General features: G+C 57.2%; 1 protein-coding gene across 2 annotated transcripts in view; it reads right to left on the bottom strand.

Moving 5' to 3' along the window:
* DLGAP3 (DLG associated protein 3) overlaps positions 1-22181 on the bottom strand; it is a 136770-nt gene that overhangs the window by 16053 nt on the left and 98536 nt on the right. For both annotated transcript variants that reach the window (XM_034754252.1, XM_034754253.1), the window contains exons 2-3: positions 12336-13389; positions 384-589 (exon numbers count right to left, since the gene is read on the bottom strand). In XM_034754252.1, coding sequence (XP_034610143.1) covers positions 384-589; positions 12336-13331 — 1202 coding nt within the window. In that variant the 5' untranslated portion in view covers positions 13332-13389. The remainder of the gene's footprint in view (positions 1-383; positions 590-12335; positions 13390-22181) is intronic.

The following is a 22181-nucleotide window of genomic DNA, read 5'->3' as shown; positions in this document are numbered from 1 at the left end:
GGTCAGTTTCATACTCAAATGTCCCTGCGCTAACCTGAGCCTAGGATGTTTAAATTGCAAATCTGCAGGAGGGTGGGATGCGTGGGAAAGTTGCTGAAATCCCTGGATTTATGGAGTTTCCCTTTTAAAAAAATAAACTGTGTATTTTAGCCTGAATTCCCTGCCAGAGAACCCTTGGAATCCACCTCTCACTAAAGCCTAAGTAAAGCAACCCCCAAGTCCCTGCACCCACCGCCCCCACATCCTCCCCAGACCACTTCTCTCCCACCCTAAACCCACATCCTCCAAAATCCTCTCCCCAAACCCCACCTCCCTGCCCCTCTCCAAGCCTGCATCCCCAGAGGCGGTTCAGAGCCGGCCTGGCCCCTCAGGCCCTCTCTTACTTGGTCCTGGCCTGGTCTACGCTGGAGGAGCGGCGGTAGCCATCTCGCCGGAACAAGCCCTTGGGAGACACCTTGGTGCTGGCCTCCGAGTCGCCGCTGTCGTCGTCCCCCATGGCCTTGATGTAGCTGCCGCTCCGCATTCGCCGGCAGGGGATCTCGCCGTCCTTCCCCACCGCTGGGTAGCTGCTCCACTCGTCCTGCGGCACCTGCAGCAAGGAGAGCCCCATGGAGAGGGGTCGGGTCAGGGAGCCCGGGGCAGTGGAGCGCGCGTGGGGACAGAGACGACGCGGAACGGTTGATAGTGGCGGAGGGGGGGCACAATGTAAAGGTTCTGGTGGTGTGCAGCAGGAGTTCTTGGTAGAAATCGGGGGGGGCTGTGACCCCATGTGACCCCCCCACGTGTCACCTCTGCATGGTGGTGGAGCAGACTTAGCCATCCAGCCCACGGCTGCACAGTCCAGGGTAGGACACCGGCGAGACGCTACGCTAGGACAGAGAAGCTTGAGAGCCCGAAGGAACCGCAGGGTCTGTCTGTGTCCAGCGGTTTGACAAGAATCCTCTTTATAGCCATTATGGACAGGGCCTCTCTCCCCTGCTGGCTGCAGGGCCCACTCCCCATTAGCCACTGGGAGCACTACACCAGGCGGGGGCAAACCATACTGTCCACAAGAGGAACAGCCCTTCCCCCATCCCTCCCCACAGCCTGCAGCTCAAACCCGAGCCCCAAAGTCCAGGGCACTGGATCTGACCTCCAAAGTCCAGGGCTCCGGGCCTCGCAGGGTTTGATTCAGCCCGTCTCTGCCCCAAAGCATGTCAGCAGAGTTTGGTTCACTCCCCTCCCCGCTTCCTCTGCTTCCCAGTGAGGCCGCGCTCCAGCAGGGAGGAGATTGTGTGAAATGGACTGTTCTCCTGCTGATGCCGGCTCTGCTAGAACCAGAAACTTCCTGTTCTGACCTGGCCTGGGCTCTGCTCAGGGGTTCCTGGAGCTGGCAGAAGCATCGGATCTTCTGGGGGCCCCTGTGAGCCTTCTGCGGCTCAGCTCCCACCACCCTGCCTTCCCCTTTGCAGATGGGAAGTGGATTCGGGGGCCGCGTGTCTGCCAGTGTGGGGTTCCTTTCGCTGAGCTGACAGGCACAGCTCACAACAGCTGGAGCAGGCTTCCCAGCACTGCACAGCTGGGGGGTCAGAACCTGCCCCCAACTCCCAAACAAAGGCCAGCTGGCCTGGGCAAACTCAGTGCCCTCAAAGAGAGAGAACCTGGCCATCCCCTCCCCGACCCGGGAAAGAGAAGGGCTAATTAGTTTTAATTGGTAAAGGGTGACCTATCATGGAACCCAGGCAGAGGGGCCGGCCGGCAGCGCTAATGCAGGCATTAAAGGGTTAAACACCCATGGCCGCCACTTGGGAAGGGAGCTGGCAAAAGCCTATGGGTGGTGGGGGGGAGAGGGGTGTTTGCACCCGCCCAGCCAGGCAGGGTGGGAGCCCAGCACCATCTCGTATTGCGCACAGGCCGAGGAGCTGGCAGATGGTTTGACCCCAAATCCAGGGGGGACGATGGGAGACGGGTGAAGCTGGGAGTGGAGCAGTTCAGGAGAGGGCTGCGCCGGTCAGGTGCCCAGACAGCGTTTTGGGAGCAGACGCCAGCTGAGACAGGCAGCCGTCAGTAGCTCAAGGCTGGGCCAGGGAAGAGCTGATGAGCCAATGTTGGAGAATCCCTTCATTCCCCTCGTTCCAGCCAACAAGGGAGCTGCGGTGATTTGGGCCCGGCGTCGGGCAGATGGGCCGGAGATAGGGAGTGACAGCTGAGCTAACCAGCCTGGTATCCAGCCAGCAGCCCTGCGTAGGCTCCAGCGCTGGCCATTCGACTCCCCGTTCCTGGGGGCCGCAGCAGAGCGAGGGGAATCCCCGGCCGGAGCCTTCTCACCTGGAGCGGCTCAGCCCAATGAGATCGAACCTGAGGCAGGGCCAAGGAGGCTCATGGGAATTTCGTTTTCCCACAAACCTCTCTGCTATCTCCCCTACCTGAAACCCAGCCAGCCACTACCACGGGAAGAAGGGGCAGCTCCAGCTGCCAGAAGCCATCGATACTGGTTGTGACAGAGCCATGCCCCAATGAGAAGGTGGAAACTTTCACGGCCTGACCACCCCAGTCACATATGTGCCCGCGGGCAAAACACACTGTCAACGAACCCGAGCTGAGCACAACCTCTGCGGTTGCTTGGCACCTCTCATCCCCAAGGCTGCCAGGCGCTGCCAAACAGCAAACAACCTCCTGCTCCGCCCAGATGTCTAAGTGGCAGGGAAGCCACTGGGGCTGGGGCCTAGAAGAGTGAGACCCACTGCCCCATTGCATCTTGGGACAGCAGTTCTGCTCCCTCCTATGCAAACCTGGAGTGACCCCACTGAAGCCCAGTGGCGACGCCCCAGATTTACAGCAGCACGAGCGCCGAATGTGGCCCTTCCTGGCCCCACAGATCAGCCAGGGCGTCCATTTCCCACACCGCAGCATGGGGTGATGCGCAAAGACTGACTCACGGGTGTAAATCCAGAGTAGCTCTGCTAAAGCCAGTGGCGTTGCTGTGGATTTACGCCAGCGTTACTGGGGGCAAGATTTGGCCCAAAGTATCTCCTGTTCCTTGGAATGACACCAGGGTGGGGCAACCCTGCTGGGATCCCCCAGAGCGCTGGGCTGGCTCCTGCCAGCCCTCTCTCAGACCCAGGGCGGCAGAAAGGGACCAGCACGCGGACAGGATCTGGCCCCAGAGATCTCACACGCAGGTGCCAACACATACAGGCCCACTCCCCTCTCCCCCTCCCTCCGTTCGCAGCGCGGGCCAGGCACCTCTACCATGGAGAGGCTGGAGCTGGGCCAATGGCAGGAGGGGAAGGCCCGGCGCTGATGGGCTCGTTAGGCAGGCAGATCATTTACATTTTTCCAATCTGTGCTAAGTGGCGCGAAACAAACAGCAGCATTGCTCAGCAAAGAGCCGGGAAGCCTGGCCCCACGAGGGGCGCGGACACACACGCCTGCAGGCCTGATTTTTCAATCATGCTCCTCAGACAGCAGCTCAGGTGAAGACTCCTGGATCTGGCCCAAGGGCCAGAGGGCAGAGTCTCGGTTTCCCCTTCAGACTGGAAGGCCTCAGCCGGGGGCAGCTTCTGCGCTGCCTCTGGGACAGCAATGCTGGCTGTCCAAGAGGCACGTGTGTGCAGGGGAGGGGGCCGGCGGAGGGGGTGCGGTGGCAGGGTTAGAGCTGGGGCACGCAGGCCCTGGGGGTTGCCCTTCGGGAGTCAGGGAACGCTGCGAGGGCCTGTGAGGTGCACTCTACAGAGCAGGCCAGAGAGGACTCCTGGTGGGCTAGCCCAGGGCTTGGACGGAGCTGTAAGCGCTGGATAGGTCATGTCACCAGCTGCAGGCCCTGGCAAGGTGGGGTGCCCAGGTGAGGCGGGTGCTTTGGGGTTCGGAGAGCCCCTGCCCTGTTAAGCTGCACTCCTGCAGCACGCCGCTGGGGCCTGGGAGCAGAGCCAGCTCACTCCCCATGTGCTCTCTGCACACGGGATGGGACGGGAGCCACGGCCTCAGAGCAGCCTGGAAGCCTGACAGCGAGCGATTGATAGAGCCAGGGAGAGCATGGGCCAGCACGAGGCAGGTTTCCCTTCAGCTCTGCCACTGCATCTCAATCCTGACCCACAGCCCCAGGCTTCCACACAGCTCTGCCGATGGCCCTCAGTCCTTACCCGCCACCTCCTCTCCGTCCATTGTCCAGCTGTGCCGAGGACCGGGCTAATGTGGGGCCCTGACGCTGGAGTGGCAGGACACGCGGCAGGCCAGTATTGAGGGGCAGGCTGGCACGGCTGCCTGCAGGAAGCCAACACTCAATCCCTGCCCCTGGCATGCCAGGTTACTAGCCAGTTCCATCTGCCACCCGCCCAACCCACCCAGAAACATCAGCACGGTGAGGAAGAAAACAGGCCGAGCCCACATGGAGTGGAAGGGAGGGGGTCTGCCTGCCCTGCCAGCTCCCCATGGATCCCAACATGGGAAAACCACCCAGCGAAATCCAGCCCATTCCATGGAGAACCCCGACTGGCAAATCCCCTCCATGCCCAGCCACTCCGAGACCCTGGGGACAGGGTGACCAGACAGCAAATGTGAAAAATCGGGACAGGGGTTGGGAGGTAATAGAAGCCTAATAAGAAAAAGACTCCAAAATCGGGACTATCCCTATAAAATTGGGACATCTGGTCACCCTACCTGGGGAGGAGGCTATTACCAGTGTAAATGCTCCCACAGGCCGGCTGCCTCCTTCATGGCCCTGCAGGTACAGCAGTGGGGTTTCAGTGGTGGAGACTATCTCCGCTCCGCTCTGCGCTCTCCCTGCTATTTCTCCACTGCCAGGCAGCCTGGGGTCCACCTAGTCACCCCCAGAACAGGGTCACTGGAGTGAGGCCACAACCTCCTTTTCCCCAGCTGCCCTCAGATGGGAACAACGTTTTGTTACTGAGAGGAGGGTTTTCAGTGGCCCTGATTATTACTGGCATTACCGTAGAGCAGCAGTTCTCAAACTAGGGGGCGGGCCGCCCCAGGGAGGTGGGGGAATGTGTCAAGGGAGGCCCAAGCGTGTGCTTTTTCTGAAGAACTCTGGCTTTCAGCCCCGGGTGGCTGGGCTCGCGCTGAAGGGCCGTGCACACCTGGGAAGCGGGGATTAAGGGAACAGCTGGAGCCCCACTGCCCCGGGGCTCACAGCCAGAGCCCCGCCCCCCAGGCTCAGGCTCTTCTTCCCCGTCCCTCAACCCCTCACCTGGATGGGGCGGGGCTCTGACCGTCAGCCCCAGGGTAGCAGCAGTAGCACAGAAGGACGGCAATGGGGTGCTGTCTGCTGTGAAAAGTGATATTGACAAATATCCCTTTTAACATTGCGTCCCTTACTTCTGTGCAGCCACCGCCGCCCTCCCCTCCGCCCTCAGAGCCGGGCGCCCCGGCCAGCGGCCACCATTCTCCCCTCCGCCCTCAGAGCTGGGTGGCGGTTTACGTACTTATAGGTGGGGGCCTAAACGACAACAGACACAAAGAAGAGGAGCCTGATCAAATAAGTTTGAGAACCACTGTCGTAGAGCCCAGGAGCCCAGTGGAGATTAGAGCTCCATTGTGCTGGGCGCTGTACATACACGCAGTAAACACCTATTTCTAAATAAAGAAACCCAGGGCCTGATTCTGTACAGAGTCATCCTGGTCTCATGCCAGGCAACGCCACTGAGTCCCACATAGGCTGGCGTGGATGGGACAGAGCGGGGAACCAGGTCTGGAGCCTCTTCAGAAACTGTGTATCTGCAAAGCAGGTTAGATGGGTCTGAGCCCAGCTCCTGGTACCAACAGCAGCAGGATTGCAATGGTCCATGGGGGCCCGATCCTCCCCTTGCCCTGGTGCCACTCCATTGTAGTTACTCCAGATTTACACCAATAGAAGAGCAGAATCTGTCCCCAGTTTAGGCACTCTCTAGTCAGGGGCTGCAGGACATTAACAAGGAGAGGTGGGATGTCAGGTGGAAATCTTGAGCTGCTGCTACCTAGGCCTCAGATGTATAGGACCCTCTGTGCGTGAGCACATTCTCCGGGGCTCTCGGAAGAAGCATGGCTTTGTGGCTAAAGCTCCGAACTGGGAAGCAGGAGATTGGGACACCACAAGCTTTGTGTATGCCCTTGGGTGAGTCTCTCTGCACCCCAGTTCCATCGGGGGAGAATGGGGACCCTCCCCTCCCGCCATGGGGCCCGTGAACATGGGTGAGGTGCCGGGCCCTATACGGAGACAGCGATCCAGCAAAGGACGCTGTGAAGAAGGATTAAGATGCATTTTCACAAACCGCCTCTCTCCTGGCCGCCCCCGTTGCTCTGTTTTCTCCTTATTAGAGCTGGGAGCTCATTGATCGGGCCTTTGGGGCTTTGTCTACCTCTGAGAGCCAAGGATCACAGCTCCTTCTCATTGTTTGTTTGCCTGTGATTAGCAGGAGCACCAGGGCTGGGATGTGTAGAGCTGGGGGGCCCGGCGCCTCGGGAGCCGGCTGCAGCCGCTGGCAGAATCTCTTCCCTTTTTTAAATAAAAGCCTTTTTGCTTTGTGCCTTTGGAGGACAAGGCTATTACAGCCCAACTCTCCTCTAATCGCAAACATCAAGGCGCTGGACCGCCAGGCATTGTGGGAAGACTGGGGACAGCAAAGCCAATGGGGAACAAAGCCGCGGGAAAGAGCCACTTCAGAGACGAGTAACACGCAGCCTCCAGCTGGGCTCGCTCCTGGCTGAGTCCTCGTGCCTGACAAGGGCCCCCTCAGGGTGCGTCCACACTGCATTGTGATCCGGGGTCTGTGAGGCCCGGCCTGGGGACTCGGAGCGTCCACACTGCATTGCGATCCGGGGTCTGTGGGGCCCGGCCTGGGGACTCGGAGTGTCCACACTGCGTTGCGAACTGGGGTCTGTGGAGCCCGGCCTGGGGACTCGGAGCATCCACACTGCATTGCGAACCTGGTTTTACAATTGCAGGACCCAGGTCTCACAGACCTGCTAACGCACCCATACTGTACTGCCCAGACCTTCTGACTAGGCTGCGGCTTGAGCTGTGTCCACACTGCAAAATGACAGTTGGACCAAGTCTCAGTGGGCCTCGGACTCAGACTCACCCCCCAGCAGGATCCTCGGACCCGGATCCCAAGTGCTGGCTGACCCGAGTCAGACTGATGTGTGTGTGGACGGAAGGGGGGCTGCGGCTCAAACCTGAGTCAGGGCTGGGACTCAGTGTGCAGGGTAGACATACCCTCAAGGGCCTACAAAACTCAGTGCTCGCCCTTCCCCGGCCACAGGAGAGCTGCCATCAAAGAGCCAGTCCTGTTCCCAGAAGCACAGTGACCCCCAGCACCACCCCTCCCATTAGTTAATCCATGGGTGGATGGTGCCAGCTAGAACCCTGCTGAAGCAGGAGAGCAGGCTGGGTGATTCAGGCGAGCAGGGAAGCAGACAGCTACTCCCCACAGCACCCAGCCAGTGACTGATAGCTCTGCTCTGAGCCCCTGCTGCAGGGAAGACTCAGGCAGATGCAGGAAGAGTTGCCGATGGTTCAGCAAGAGGGGGGGCTTCCCTCTGCCGCAGCACAGAGCCAGCTCCCCAGCACGGCACTCGGAGGCGTTATGCCACTAGCCATAGCGCCATCAGCAGGTCATAGGAAACCCAGGGCTTGAACTTCTGTCCTCGGTATTTAACACCCACCCCCAAGGGCATTGTCTGGCGATGCCCTCCTCTTCCAATCGACTAGGGGAGGGGACACAATGCTGAGCATCTCCTTCCCCCAGCAGGGGCTGAAAGGGGCACGCCCAGACCCTGCTCCGGGGAGGCCCATGGGAGCACAAGGCCGTGTGCAGGGACTGAACCTGTAATCCTCCCAGGGCCCTACCAGACCAGCCACCTCGGCCTTTCAAACACATGGCGCAGGCGTGGCCCTGTCCCCCAGCTGTCACTAGTAACTCCGCGTAGCCGCTGAAAGGTCCCAAACGCTGAGTTGCCAGCCCCTCACCCTGGTCTTGGGGCTCCCATAGCACAGAACAGAGCAAGCAGCTCCAGCTCTGCCCCTCTGTGCCTCGCCGCTGAGCAACTCTCAAGAACTGGGGCGGGCCGGGGGATCACTCAGAGGAGCATGAGGCAGAAGCACCGAAGAGCGGAGCTGGGACAGGAGCCTAGACACAGCTGGACCCGATTCTGCCACCAGGGAGAGGGAAACGGGGGGCAGGCTAGGAGCAGAAAGCTGGGAACCAAGCCAGGTCCTAGATCCCATCTCACGCACCCCAAGCCCAGAGGGGTGGAGCTCAGGCCCAGGGGACGGGAGACAGCCATGGAGCTACATGCCCGTCACACAGGCGGGGTGAGGGCCAGCCCTGGCTCATCACCAAGCCATCTACCCCCCTGCCCCCTGTCGAGCTATATCTAGCTAGAGAGACAGACCGACCACCCTTCTGTGGGCAGACACATGCCTGTCCGCACGCTGTATCTGCCTCGGCTCTGCCCTGGGTCTAGGCTCACATTTAAAGGAAGCCGGGCGGGGTGACTCACTGAAGCAGCCGTAGCAAAGGAGTCCTTTGAAAGCAGCAGGACCCAATCCGGACCTCCCGCTCCAGCTGCCAGAGCCGGAGGGAGAGGTGGTTTGGCAGAGACCAGCTCTTGGGAGGACACGTTAGGAGGAGGGGAGCTTTCCTCGGAAAGGCGAGCGCTCATTAAAAGCAGCCAACGCCAGCCAGCTGTCAGAGTGCGTGGGTGAAGCTGAGCGTTGATCCCACCGCTCAGAATAAGGGCGGAGAACCTCTGTGCCCTTCTCGGCCAGCTCATTCAATCGCCCCCTGCCCCTGCCCTCTCTGCCTCCCACCTGGTCTCTGGGAGCCCCCCGGCACTAAGGGGTGCTGTGCCGCTGGCCACTTGTGGTCACTGAGGGTCGGCCCCATCACCCTTTTCCCCCCTAGTGCGGGGCCGTCCCATGCAATCCCCTTTCACTTCCTAAAATCATCCCTGCTGGCTTCAGTGGGATACCATATTCCTCGCTTCCTGCCCTACACTCCAACGGCGGTGACATTGCTAGGTGCTATCGGTACGCAGTACTGCTTAGAGGAAGGGTGACCAGGTGTCTGGTTTTGGACCGGAACACCTGGTCGAAAAGGGACCCTGGCAGCTCCGGTTAGCACTGCTGATCAGGCTGTTAAAAGTCTGGCTCATGGTGCTGTGGTGCTAAGGCAGGCTAGTCCCTACCTGTCCTGGCTGGCTCTGCGCTGCACCTCAGAAGCAGCTGGCAGGTCCGGCTCCTAGGCGGGGGCGCCACAGGGCTCTGTGCGCTGCCCCTGCCCCGAGCACCCGCTTCGCACTCCCATTGGCCAGGAACCGGCCAATGGGAGCTGGGGGGCGGTGCCTGCAAGTGAGAGCGGCATGAGGAGCCTCCTGCCCCCACCATCCCTGCCTAGGACCCAGACTTGCTGGCTGCTTCCGGGGCATGTGCAGCACAGTGCAAGGACAGGCAAGAAGCCTGCCTTAGCCCCCCCACTGCGCCGCTGACCAGGAGCATCTGAGGTAAGCCCACTCTCAACCCCAAGCCCCAACCCCCTGCCCCAACCCTGAGCCCCCCCCCAACCCAGAGCACCCTCCTGCACCCCAAATCCCTCATCCCCAGCCCCACCCCAGAGCCCTCTCCCACACCCTGAACCCCTCATTTCTGGCCCCACACCGGAGCCTGTACACCCAGTTAGAGCCCTCACCCCTTCCCACACCCCAACCCCCTACCCCAGCCCTGTGAAAGTAAGTGAGGGTGGGGGTAGAGTGAGCCACCAAAGGAGGAGGAATGTATTGAGTGGGGGGCGGGGCCTTGGGGAAGGGGCGGGGCCTCGGGGAAGGGGCAGGGGTAGGGTGTTCGGTTTTGTGCGACTAGAAAGTTGGCAACCCTACTTAGAGGCTGCAACCAAGCTCAGGGCCTCAGCGTGCCAGGTGCTGTACAGACCCATAGTGAGCGACAGCCCCTGCCCTACAATCTGAATAGACCACGAGTGGGAGAGTGGAGGCAATATCACCCCCCTTTCACACCAGGGGAACTGAGGCACAGAGCGGCTAAGCAACACGACCACGGTCACATTGGAGGCCTAGGGCAGAGGAGGGAGTTGAACTCCCATTTTCTGACCCCAGCTCAAGACCTGAAGCACAAGCCCATCCCCCACCTCCCCCAGCCACCTGCTACCCCGAGAGCTGCAGCTGCAGGCACAGCCCGGGAAGGAGCCGGGGACACAGACAAGAGGCTGGGAATCTGCTAAGTGCTCTGGAGCTCACCACAGGCCCAGTCCAGATCAATAAATAATAATAATTCAGCCAGCGGGGGGGGGCAGAAGCGAGCTGTGCTTGCAGTTAGCGGGAAAGGCAGGCAAGACACATCTGGAAGTGTCCCCCCGCAGGGCCTGGTGTGACGAGCCACGGGAGTGCTGGTGGCACATGCCTGCTTGGCAGTGACCTTCCCAAAGTCAGACCTATTTCACCGGGGAACGGCGTTGGACAAGCGCGTGCTTTGCAGCAGAAGCAGAGAAGCCTGGTCTTCTGACCAGGAGAACAGGAGTCAGGACTCCTGGGTTCTGTTCCTGCCGCTGGCTCTCTGTATGCCGTATTGTTGTAGCCGAGCTGGTCCCAGATATGAGAGAGACAAGGTGGGTGAGGTAATATCTTTCCTTGGACCAGCTTCTGTGGGTGAGAGAGAGAAGCTTTTGAGCTACACACAGCTCTTCCTCAGGTCTCTCTGAGTGACCTTGGACAAGTCCCTGTTCCGCTCTGTGCCTCAGTTTCCCAGGGTCCAGCAGCACCTACCAAAGCACACCAGGTGTGAGGATTCGCATGGTCCTCTGGCATCCTGGGATGAAACAATGCCAGGATTTGCACATGGCATCACCTTGCAGTGACCTCGCACTCATCTCATCACCACATGATACCTGGAGGGACCCAGTCATCTCAGGCCCCTTGAATACCCTACGGTCTAGAACAGGGAGATCCCCCCACTGAAACTGGGAGGAGCCAGGACTGATGCCCCTAAGTCAGTGCCAGGTCAGGAATGTTTGCCCTTTGCATCACCCCACCCCTGAGAGCCCTGCAGGCCCAGAAGGCTGAGTGAGGAGAAGCAGAGAAGGCTGGCGCTGGCTGGGTGTGGGCCTTTCCCTGACAAAGACACCCGCCCCCATGGCAAACCAAAGCCCCAACCAAGCGGGTCACAGCAGGGGATGGACGGTCTGGATTCTGGAGAGCGGGCAGGAGACTGGCTGTTGGTGGGGCCACAACGAAACCAAGACTGAGCGGCAGGATTGGCACCCAGAGCAAAGTCTTCCAAAGTGTGGGGGGGGGCACTGGGTGTGTGCAGGGCAGGGGGGTGGCAAGGGTGGAATATGGGGGTGTGGAGCACAGTGGGAGTGGGGTTGGGTCCAGCCCGGCATAGGGATGGGGGGCGGATAGTTCAGGCCATTGTTTGGCTCAGGACCTGGCTCCAGTCTCATTCGTTATGTCGTTGGGAAGCCGGTGACCCTCTGCTGGGGTTTCCTTGTTCCAGCCCAGGAGGGAGCTGGAGGCCAGGACCATCCCCTTTGGACCGACAACCCCATCCCCGCCTCCCGCCCCCTTCGCTCCCAGGCTCTATGTGCTACGACCGACTCGTGCCCATAGGTGGCAGCAGCCCACTGGCCCTGCGGCTCCGGGAGCCCCGAGTCCCGGTCTCAGGCACACAGGGACATTCTCTGGCTTTCCACGGTTCATTTGCCTTCCCTACGGCACCCGCAGCCCAGCGCAGTGAGTCCAGCCCTGTCCGCATGCCCCGCCGCACAGCTCCCCGGCTGCCCCACCGCCCCTGGGAATCCCATCAGAGCAGCCACTGACCATGGCCCGGGGGCATCGTGCTTCTGTGCACGGCCCTTCAGAGACAACGCCTGGGTTAAGGCCACGGCTGCAGGCGAGGTTGCAATTCACCATTGCCGAAAGCTGCCAGAGTGCACGGGGGGTTGTGTGCGCGGAGAGACGTGTGCGGTGGGGCGTCCAGGCCAAAGGAACTTCATCCCCAGATCTCCAGCCCATAAAGAAGAACCTGTGGGTTGGCTCAGCAGAGGGGGAAGACCCCTGACAAAGGTCAAGGAGTATCCAGAGACTTGTCTGCGCTGGGGTATTTTTACCAGGCCTTCCCATTGCTGCAAGCCCTAGTGTAGAAGGGGCACCTGCTCTCGGGGCTGCGTCTGGCTAGCTCTCTGCAGGGCTGGGAGACGCAGCGCTGATGATGACCGCCCTTTGCGCTGGGGCGGAGTGACTTCTAGACACTGCAACCAGGCTGGATGGGAACCAACGATTGACACCTGCAGGCTTGTCCCCCCCGCCCACCAGCCAAGCCAGCCCGCCCACCCCCCCAGTTCACACCTCACCTGAAGGTAATGGTAGCCTCTGTCTTTGGCTTTTGCCTCCTGCAGTACCAAGGCTTTCTCCTGGCTGCCTCCCGAGCTGGGATACGCCTCCCGGGCTTGGCTGACCGTCATGGTGTGCCAGGCACTCCTCTTCAGCGTCTGGCCGTCCAGCGACATGGACATGCCAGCGCAGGCCAGGCACTTGCCCTCCCCCCCGCTTTTTAGACTCTTCAAGGTCAAGTCTCTGAAGGCACTTTCAGGAGCATCCACACAGTACTGGGTGCCCTGGTCCACGGCGTGCCGGCCGGACACCAGGTAGCTGCTGTCGCTGTCCAGGTTGTCGTCAGAGCTCCACCAGCCCATCATCTTGGGCCGGTGCCGGGAGTCCAGCTTGCGGTCTTTGCTCTTGCTCCGCTTGCTGTGCCGGTGCTGGTGGTGATGGTGGTACCCATCCCCCCGGCCCTCCATCTTGGTGCCGTTGTACTCCCGCTTGGCCGGGGCCTCCAGGGAGTGGGACTTGGCGAAGAGCTTCTGGACGGAGTGGACCAGGTGGCGAATGCGGCTGGGGCTTTCGCTGCGCTGCTCCGTGGTGCTGGCCCGCTGGTACTGCAGCGTGTGGAAGCCATCATGGTGCAGCGGCAGCTGCTTCTCAAACTGGTCCAGCAGGGTGGGGGGCAGGCGGTTGATCTTGCTGGAGGGGTGGGTGGCCGCCATGCACTCGTCGCAGGAGTCGTACTGCTGCTGCGTATGGTGCATCCTGGGGAAGGTGCTGCTGCTGCTGGCGGAGAGCGGCTCGGTCAGGCTCATCGGCCCGCCTGGGCACTCAGCGGGGCTCCGAGAGGGGCAGTAGCGGTGATCCAAAGAACAAGGCTCACTGGGGCTGAGGAGGTACGGCTGCCTGGATTCCTGGCTGTGGCGGATGTAGTCCAGGGGCTGGTCACAGTCCTCTGGGATGCAGTGACACGGGTGCCCTGTGGAGCTCTGTGATTGGCTGCGCTCCCCATGATAGCCCTTCATGGTGTCAGAACCTTGCCCGGAACTTCCTCATTGTGCCGGATGATCCCTGCGGGGTCCCCTGCAGAGACAAGACAGACACATTAGCCATCTCCCATCCCACTGGCGCCTGGGCAGGTTTCCGAGCCCTGCCTCTCTTTGCACCTTCAACCTGCCCATGCGGAGAACGGTCGGTGGCGTCTCTGTACCCACCTTTCTATGAGAGCAGACTGTATGAGCCGGCTCGTCAGCTGGTGCAAATCAGCACAGCTCCTCTGACCATCTACACCAGCCAAAGATCTGGCCCTCCGCGTCTAAAAACCCGACTGTACCTGCCAATCAAGTCTGAAAGGACGGCAAAATTATGGGAGCTGAAAAGGGAACCCCAAGTAAGGCAGGTCTGTGAGCCCAGCCCAAAGTCATGCTCACGTGCAAAGCCGGCACAGGACGGACGTTCCATTTCACAGAGAAAAGATGTATTAGAATTGGAAAAGGTGCAGAGAAGGGCAACCAGAATGATTAGGGGGATAGAACAGCTTCCCTATGAGGAGAGATTAAAAAGACTGGGACCGCTCAGCTTGGAAAAGAGATGAGCGAGGGGGACGTGAGAGAGGTCTATAAAATCAGGAATGGTGTGGAGAGAAAGAGTTATTTACCCCTTCCCGTAACACAAGAACCAGGGGTCACCCAATGAAATTAACAGGCAGCAGGTTTAAAACAAATAAAAGGAAGTATTTCTTCACACAACGCACAGTCAACCTGTGGAACTCCTTGCAAGGTGATGTTGTGGAGGCCAAAAGTCTAACTGGGTTCAAAGAAGAATTAGGTAAATTTACAGAGGATAAGTCAAGATGGTCAGAGACACAACCCTGGGTATCCCTAAGCCTCTGACTGCTAGAAGCTGGGATGGGACAACAGCGAGATAGATCACTCGATAAATTGTCCTGTTCTGTTCATTCTCACTGAAGCACTGGAAGACAGGACCCTGGGCTAGATGGAGTAGGTCTGACCAAGTATGACGGTTCTTCTAATCTGAAGGATTTTGAGATTTCAAAATCTGGTTTCACTCCCAATCAGAACAAACCCCAAACATTTCAAAGGTCTCCACAAAATAAATTGTGGGTTTTTTTTAAATGTGTTTTGGATCAATTGAAACATTTCATTGTGATTTTGATTTTGGCCAGTGTTCTACTATCCTACATACTAGAACACAGAATAAAAAACGATCAAAATGAAAAGTCGTTTCAAAATGAAAAATCTAAAGGTTTCATTCCAACACTTCAAAACGGGACATTTCAACATTGTCGGAACATTCTCCACCCCCCCAGTTTTCCTCCTAGATGAAATTTTAATCCTAAAGCATTTTGATTTAATCCCAACTGCACTGGCCGGTGGAAAATGGTTCTGCGTTTTTCCAACCAGCTCTACTCACGTGGCTTATAATGTGCTGAAATAAGGAGTCGGAGGGGAGAGAGAGGGCCCACTGTGATATGAAATCTCAATCCATCCTCATTCTACCTGCAGATCTTCAATCAAGCCGTCGAAATGACACTTCTGCCGTGTTCCAGTGGAGGTTACAGAGGTATTTATAGAAGCTACCTTGAAACCTCAGGAACCTATCAGTCCATTTATCAAAACGCCTGCAGTTCCCCATTCAAGACAGGCAAACAATAAGAAGAAAGAAATTGAGCAAAGAAAGTTAAACTGTACCCAGGGCATTTTATTCAACACGAGGCTCGAACCAAACGGCCTGGCTTCTCTAACAGGCTGTCTCGTGGGCTCTGAGCCATGAACTGAACAGTCTCCCGGGAACTGAAGCTGGCATTTCTCTCACATGGCTTTTTTAATGATGATTTCCTTATACATTGGTGAGGGACTGGCATGAATGGGCACTGGTTGGGGCTATGCGACATGCTAACCTGACTCTAAGCTGTTACCCCAGCATTGCATCCAGTTCTCAGACACACCCACGGCTGCAGGGAACAGCTGTTCCATGCCACACCCAGTGGTTACCAGTGAGAACGCTGCTTTTTTCAGTCTCTCAGAGGAATCCTACTAGCAATCTAGGCAGCCTACAGCAATGCTGCTTTAAGCTGGGATGCTTCCATCTCTCCCCCACTTACCAGGGGTGGACCAGACCAGTACTTGTATGGGAGACCCTCATGGAAAAGCCATGGTGTTATAAGGCATGATGATGAGTCACTAGGGGGCGCTGTATTCTCTTGACTCCATATTGATTCCAATGCCCCAGCAGTCCTGCTAAAAATAATACTCCAGTCTTCTGCCCAAACCACTGCACTCCTACAGTAGCACTACTGGAAGACGTAGTGGTGCTTTGGGTGACTCTTTCATTAGGTTTGGGTTCTGGCTGAGATGTAAAACCAAGCTCTTGACCCCATGTTGCCATTTAAGGATCCCAGGGCACTTTTCCCAGCAGCAGAGGGCATTGACCCCAATGTCCTGGCCAAATTGAATCGTTATAGCCTACCTCCTGCCATTCTCCTTGTAGTTCCAAGTGGATCTGGGATCTTTCTTCACTTCCTGTCCTAAACCGATGAGTAATGTTGCAGAGTGCTGTTAAACAGCTGCCACGTTCCATCCTAGAGGCAGCTGCATTTCCATGGGGTGGAAGGCAGGACCCGTAGGGATACCTTGTAAAGGGTTTGGGATGAAAGGTGTTGTGTGTATGTATTTTTATACCCTGCCTCTCAACCAGAAGGATCCCAAAGCACTTTTCAAATCACTCACAACAGTCTGTTAAATAGAACACGGCATCTGCTTAATAATAATACCCAGCTTTCATATAGCAATTTTCATCAGTAGATCTCAAAGCACTTGATCCCCAAACTATCATGATCCCCATTGTACAGATGAGGAAACTGAGGCACGGGGGGGGACTAATTTATGCAAGGTGACCCAGCAGGCCAGTGGCAGAGACAGGGATAGAACTCAGGTCTGAATGCCAAGGCAGCGCTCTAGCCACTAGGCAATACTGCCTCCCTATAGTACACTCCCTATAGTTTAGGCATGTGCAGTTTCTTGAGAGGCAGCATGGGCTGGAGGGTTGGAAATCCACAGCCCCCACCCCCCATTCTAATGCTGGACTTGGGCAAGACTCACCACCTCTCTGCCTCAGTTTCCCCATCTCGTCTTGAGAACAGTAATGCTCCTCCACAGGAGTTAATGGAGATCTAGTGCTCTGAACGTAGACAGTGCTCTATACGCTAAGTATCATTAGGAGCAGGGGTGGAGAATACCTCTTACAAAGGGAGTTTAAGGAAGCAGAATGCAATTACCCCCATTGGAATCTGGGCCGGGCATAAGCTTACGTTAACCCTATCATTGCATGGGATCTTTAATGACCACAAGCAGAGAGAGTTTGATTTTGTGTCCCATTCCCCACCTATACCAAACCAGGGCTCTGTGCTCAAATGGATCCTACTGACCCAGCAGTGCTTGGAGGGCTCCCATCCAAATACCAACCCAGCCTGAAACGACTCCGCCAATAGTTACTCAACCAGATTGGAAAGGAAGCCCGGTGCAAGATGGAGTAGTGGGGCTAGCTACCGCCAGCAAAGTAGAAGGGGAGGCAGAAATTTCCCAAAGCTGTAAAACTATGAAGAAATATGGTCTTATGGGTCAGTCGCTGAACTGGGTTTCAGTCCTCAGTTCTGCTACAGCTCCCTGGACAAGTCACTTCATCTCTCTGCACTCCTGAGTCTTGTGAATTGCACCCAAGCACTGCTGGGGTAGGGGAGGGGTATTTTTCTTCACCCTGAAATATTTCCCGGTAGCAATTGAGGGAGGGGAACTGGCTTAGTCAAACTTGCCAGCCTCATTGCTTCTTTTCTCCCCTTCACGGTTTTTTAATGATGAGTTCTAGCAGCTCATGAAAAAATAAAAGCGCCATCTCCAGAGACACAAGAAACAAGGTCACCTTCTTCCCCTAGCAGGTCGTTCAGGGCTTGGTTCGTGTGGGCGCCTATAGAACACAAATCATTGTTGAATTATTAATAAACATTAAACCACCCATATTAAAGGGGAAGGAAAGCCACATGGCAACACGTCTTCTCGGCAGACAGACAGACAGACACCAGCCTCCCCCGGCGTGGGCTGGACAGCTGAACTGCAGTGGCAATAGCTTATGACTACGCCGCTCGACAGCTCCGAGTGCCTGGTGCCACCATAAAGCACGAGTCGGACAAATCAATTCAGATGCCACAAGAACATTTTTTTACAATGGCTTTTGAAAGCTGCCAGAAGTGTCTTGACTCAGCTGTTCTGCGTGGCTATAAAAGTCAAATGCAAAGTGCTCCGTACCCAGGTCTGCCGATGGTCTTCAGTGCTGACCCACAACCCCACCTGTTATTCCAGTCCAGAGCTCCCCCCACACAGCTCTGCCAATGCCCCTCAATCCTCACCCACTGCTGTTTCAGCCCTGGACTCCCACACACACTCTGCCAATGCCCCTTCACCCTGACCTGCAACTCTTCTTGCTGTTCCAGCCTTGGCCTCCCCATACAGCTCTGCCAACACCCATCAATCCGGCAAAGTCCCGTTCTCTATCGGCTCAGTCTGCTCCCTGTCCTAACAGCAGCTAACCAGAGACTGAACTCTACAAGGAGCAAGTAGGACAGGCCCAGTCTGACCACTACACCTGCTTACATTAAATGAGATATCCCATCTCCTAGAACTGGAAGGGACCTTGGAAGGTCATCAAGTCCAGCCCCCTGCCTTCACTAGCAGGACCAAGTACTGATTTTGCCCCAGATCCCTAAGTGGCCCCCTCAAGGACTGAACTCACAACCCTAGGTTTAGCTGGCCAATACTCAAACCACGGAGCTATCCCTCCCCCCACTCACTCATTTGACTTGTTAATATGAAGAGCTTCTGAGTGAGATGTTAAAAGCCATTAATTTCAAAGTGGACCGGCTCTGCCTATGAGCCTAGTTGCTGAGCTGAGGAGCCAAAGAGGTCTTGGGGCATCCAAGGTTGAAACACCGACCCTGGGACCCTCACCAGTGCGGCTGGCTCGGAGGCGAGACATTCATGCTTCTGAAAGGAGACTCACAAATTAGAGAGGGTTCAGAAAAGAGCTAAGAGAAACCCTGCCTCCCGCGAGAGACATGAGAAGCGCCATCTCTTTAGTGTGTGCAAGAGAAGGGTTAAGAGGTGACTTGATCACAGTCTACAAGTTCCTAGATCTCTGATAGCAGCTGGCTCTTTAAGTTAGCAGCAAAAGGCAGAATGAGACCCAGCGGCCAAAAGCAGAAGCCAGAGAAATCCAGCCTAGAAGTAAGACTGAGGGCTAATTAGCCACTGGACCAACTTCCCAAGGGACGTGGCCGAGCCTCCGTCACTTGAAGTCTTTAAATCCAGCGATATGCCGTTGCTCCACCAACACTGCAGACTTGATGCACGAATTACTGGGTGAGGTTCTGTGGCTTGGGTCAGACAGGAGGTCAGCCTACATGCTCAGAATGGTCCCTTCGGGCTTGAAAATCTATACCTCTATGAACTGGAGCTGCAGGGAGATAGCACAGGGAAGACGCTTAAAACAGCTGACAACAAGGAAAATGCAGGAGGAGGCATTTAAAAGCTAAGCAGCAATGTTGAGGGAATGAGGTGAACCCAGAATATCTGCCAGCCCCCCACATTTTGGGTCCAGGTTCTCCCCTTGAAGGTGCTGAGAAAGAGAACAGCTCTGCATTGGAGAGTGAGAGATTCATGTGGTCTCCTTCCATCATGCGGCAACAGCCTGCATCCCAGACACTGTGAAAACCCACAATGGGGTCTGCATGGGGGATTGCGTGTGTATTTTTTACCTCATTAGAACCCGTCAGAGGGCTGGCTTTGTTATGACTATAAATGAGGAAATTACTTATTCTCCAGCATAGCTTGGCTAATTAACAGGCGTCATTAGCACTCTTGTTAGCATATTTAGCGAGGGCGCCTAGGGCAACCTGTCTTCAAATCATATGTTAGGAAAGGTAGACTGTACTTGAGACAAAGGTAATTGCAAAAGAGGTGGCTTTTCCTAGAGAGAGAAGGGGAGGATTGGAAGCCGGTGTCTTCCCTTGTTAGCTCAGCTGCAGCCACCTTCCTCAGCCGTTTAGATCCCGTTGGCGGTAACTTGTGGTGGGAGTTGAGTCTGATGCAGATCAAGGGCGTAACATGAAGGGAGGAGCCCGTTCATATTGCAGTTGTTTACAGAGATTCAGAGCCATGCTGTGGTTCTGAGCCAAGTGGGGCTTGACACCAGGGGTGGGCAAATGGAATCAGAAAACTAATTCCTGATCTTCAGGCAAAATCCAGGAGGAGGGATCCTCAGCTGATGCAAATCATCCCAGGCCCACTACCACCACAGCTATTTACACCCGCTGAGGGTCTGGCCCAACATGAGGTGGGACTGAGGTGCATGGGCAGAGCTGTATGTGGACAGCCCAGGGCTGGGTTTGCAGGGAGGGCTGCAGATCAGGAGTGAGGTGCATGGGCAGAGCTGTGTGCCCACGTGCCCAGGCTATGCAAAGCTACGTCGCTCACTTTCCCAAGTGCTGAATTTTCTCTTTGAACGACTCCCCAGTTCACACGACTTCTCCGGCCAGGGATTCACTACAGGTCTCAGCTCTGCCTTCGGCCTCTGGGAGAAACTGCCATTGCCATGAGGAGGCCTGGCAGAACAACGGGAAGGCTGCAGGTGCGATGCCAGGAGAGGGACGCTCATGGCTCAAAACTGCCCTGGGATCTCTCTAATCCCCGGCAACTGGGAGTGAGGTCTCTTGCTGACAGAGGGTGACAGAACAGGCCTCCAGAGGGACAGGACCACAAGCAGCACAGGAGGCTGAGAATGAAACAGCCTGGGAACACGGCTCCTCTAATAAGCTTTCCCACTCGCCTTTCCTCCATCCTCCAGGCTGGATCATTCGGTCCTGCTTCCCTCCCTCCCAATCCGACTCCTGCTCTAATGAGGCTCCCTAATTGCTCCATCTGAAGCTCCCGAGCTGCCGCCTGTTAAAGAAAAGGCAGCTGTCCTCCCAGGGAGCTATCTCACGGCAGGCCTCCTCGCACACCCACTCCCGAGCCGCCCCTCGGAGGTCGCCAGGGGTTCCGAGAGGAGGATCGGGCCCGGAGGACTCCCACAGACGTGAGCGTGGTGTAAAGCAAGAGGAGAATCAGGCCCATCCTCTTGCCTTAATAAATCCTAGTTCTTTATTTATTAAAACGGCGGCTGCTTCCAACAGCCTCCACCCGGCGTGAGCGAGCAGCGTGGGCGCGCCGTACCGCAGGGAAGGAGCATGCCATGAAAAGCAGACACTACGCAGCAAGGCTTCGAGCCGCATGCCGACCCAGCTGCCCTGCTCGGCTACGATTACAGGAGAGGCTCCGGCTCCATGCAGAGGCAGACTGGAGCCCAGGGTCCGGAACCGCCCCCAGATCTGGGCGGGGAGCTCAGATCTGCCCTCAGATGCAGCAGCTGGCCTCAATCGCCTGGGTGCAAATGTAATACACCAGCTTAGTGGATGTGAGCCGTGTCTCCCCCTAGCAGCAGCTCCCAGCAATGGCAGGAGTCCACTCCTCAGAGACCCAGGAGTCACTCCGTTAGCTCAGCCGGCAGGGAGGCAGCGTGGTTAGGGCTCTGGAGACCTGGGCTCTGCCAATGACCTGCTGGGTTACCTGGGTCCTCTGGACCTATTTAGATTGTAAGTAGTTCAGGGCTGGGTTTGTCTCCCATCATGCTTCTGTACAGCACCTAGCACATTTGAGCCTCTGAAGATCCTCACTAACTAGCAAGGTTTGCATGTAGCTGTGGTTCATTCCCTAGACTCCTAGGACATTTGGGTCTGGAGTCGAGGCTCAGCTCCATCTCCAATTCAAAGCAAAAAACCCAGAGGAGATTCCATAGCGTGGCCATGGGCTGGGTTCTCTGACTTCTTAATTGCACCGGCAATTATAGGTGGCCAATAGGGACAGCGAAATCTCATGCTTCAGGGCACAGGCTGATCCCTGCAAGGGTCAGGAAGGAACCCGCCACAGCACAGAGGACTGTGCCCTCCTCTCAGGCATCGGCCAAAGGCAGGATGAGGGACCAGTAGTCCAGCTGGCTATGGCAGATGGGTATCCCAGCCCAGGGGACTCCAGTGTTTCTGAAGCCAGGCTAAAAACCAATGGGGGAAAAGATTGAGATGAAAATCCAAGCTCTCCCGTCTGGAGAGCCGTAGTGAGCGTGGAGGGGCACGAGGGTGCCTGGGCTAGGCAGGGGAGCGTGTTGTGCTAGCCGACAGGTGATCACAGGATGGATTTCACTGCTGCTGCTGCTGTGAGACCCTCAGAGGGGACGTCTCCAGTGGGGGGGGGGGGGAGTCCCCAGCCCGCCCCCCTGGACCGCCCACTCCCCGCTGCCGCGACAACACACCCAGAGAATGAACGGCTCCTGCCTGGATGGGGCTCAGAGGGACTCCCGGATGCAACCCCTGGAATAAGGGCCTCCAAACCAGCTCCCAGATGGGGACTCTGCTCCGAGCACCTGAGCCTTTTCCCCAGTAGCGCTAGCTTCAGAGCTGCGCGTTGAATGGCCCACTCGGCGGAAACGTGAGCCGCGGCGTCCAAAGGCCACTAGGCGAGCAGGGTTTCCCGACTGCCCCAGTCTGGCCTCCTCCACCTCGGGGTGCAGGGACGGGCTTTCAGCCTGGGCTCTGGAGATGGAATTCCTCGCACTCCTCCAGGCCGGGGCTGGACCTGTTCTGTAAACAGGAAGAAGGCGCCAATCGCTGGGGCTGCCCTCTAGGACCACTCATGTCCCTTCCGTACGGATTGATGCCGCTTTCCAGGGTTAGGGGAGGAGGAGGAGCAGTGAAGCATCCCAGCCTAGTGGTT

This window comes from Trachemys scripta, chromosome 20 (assembly GCF_013100865.1).
Source record: "Trachemys scripta elegans isolate TJP31775 chromosome 20, CAS_Tse_1.0, whole genome shotgun sequence".
Classification (NCBI taxonomy): domain Eukaryota; kingdom Metazoa; phylum Chordata; order Testudines; family Emydidae; genus Trachemys; species Trachemys scripta.
The sequence above is the reverse complement of the archived record's forward strand: the minus strand, read 5'-3'. Positions and strand labels throughout refer to the sequence as shown.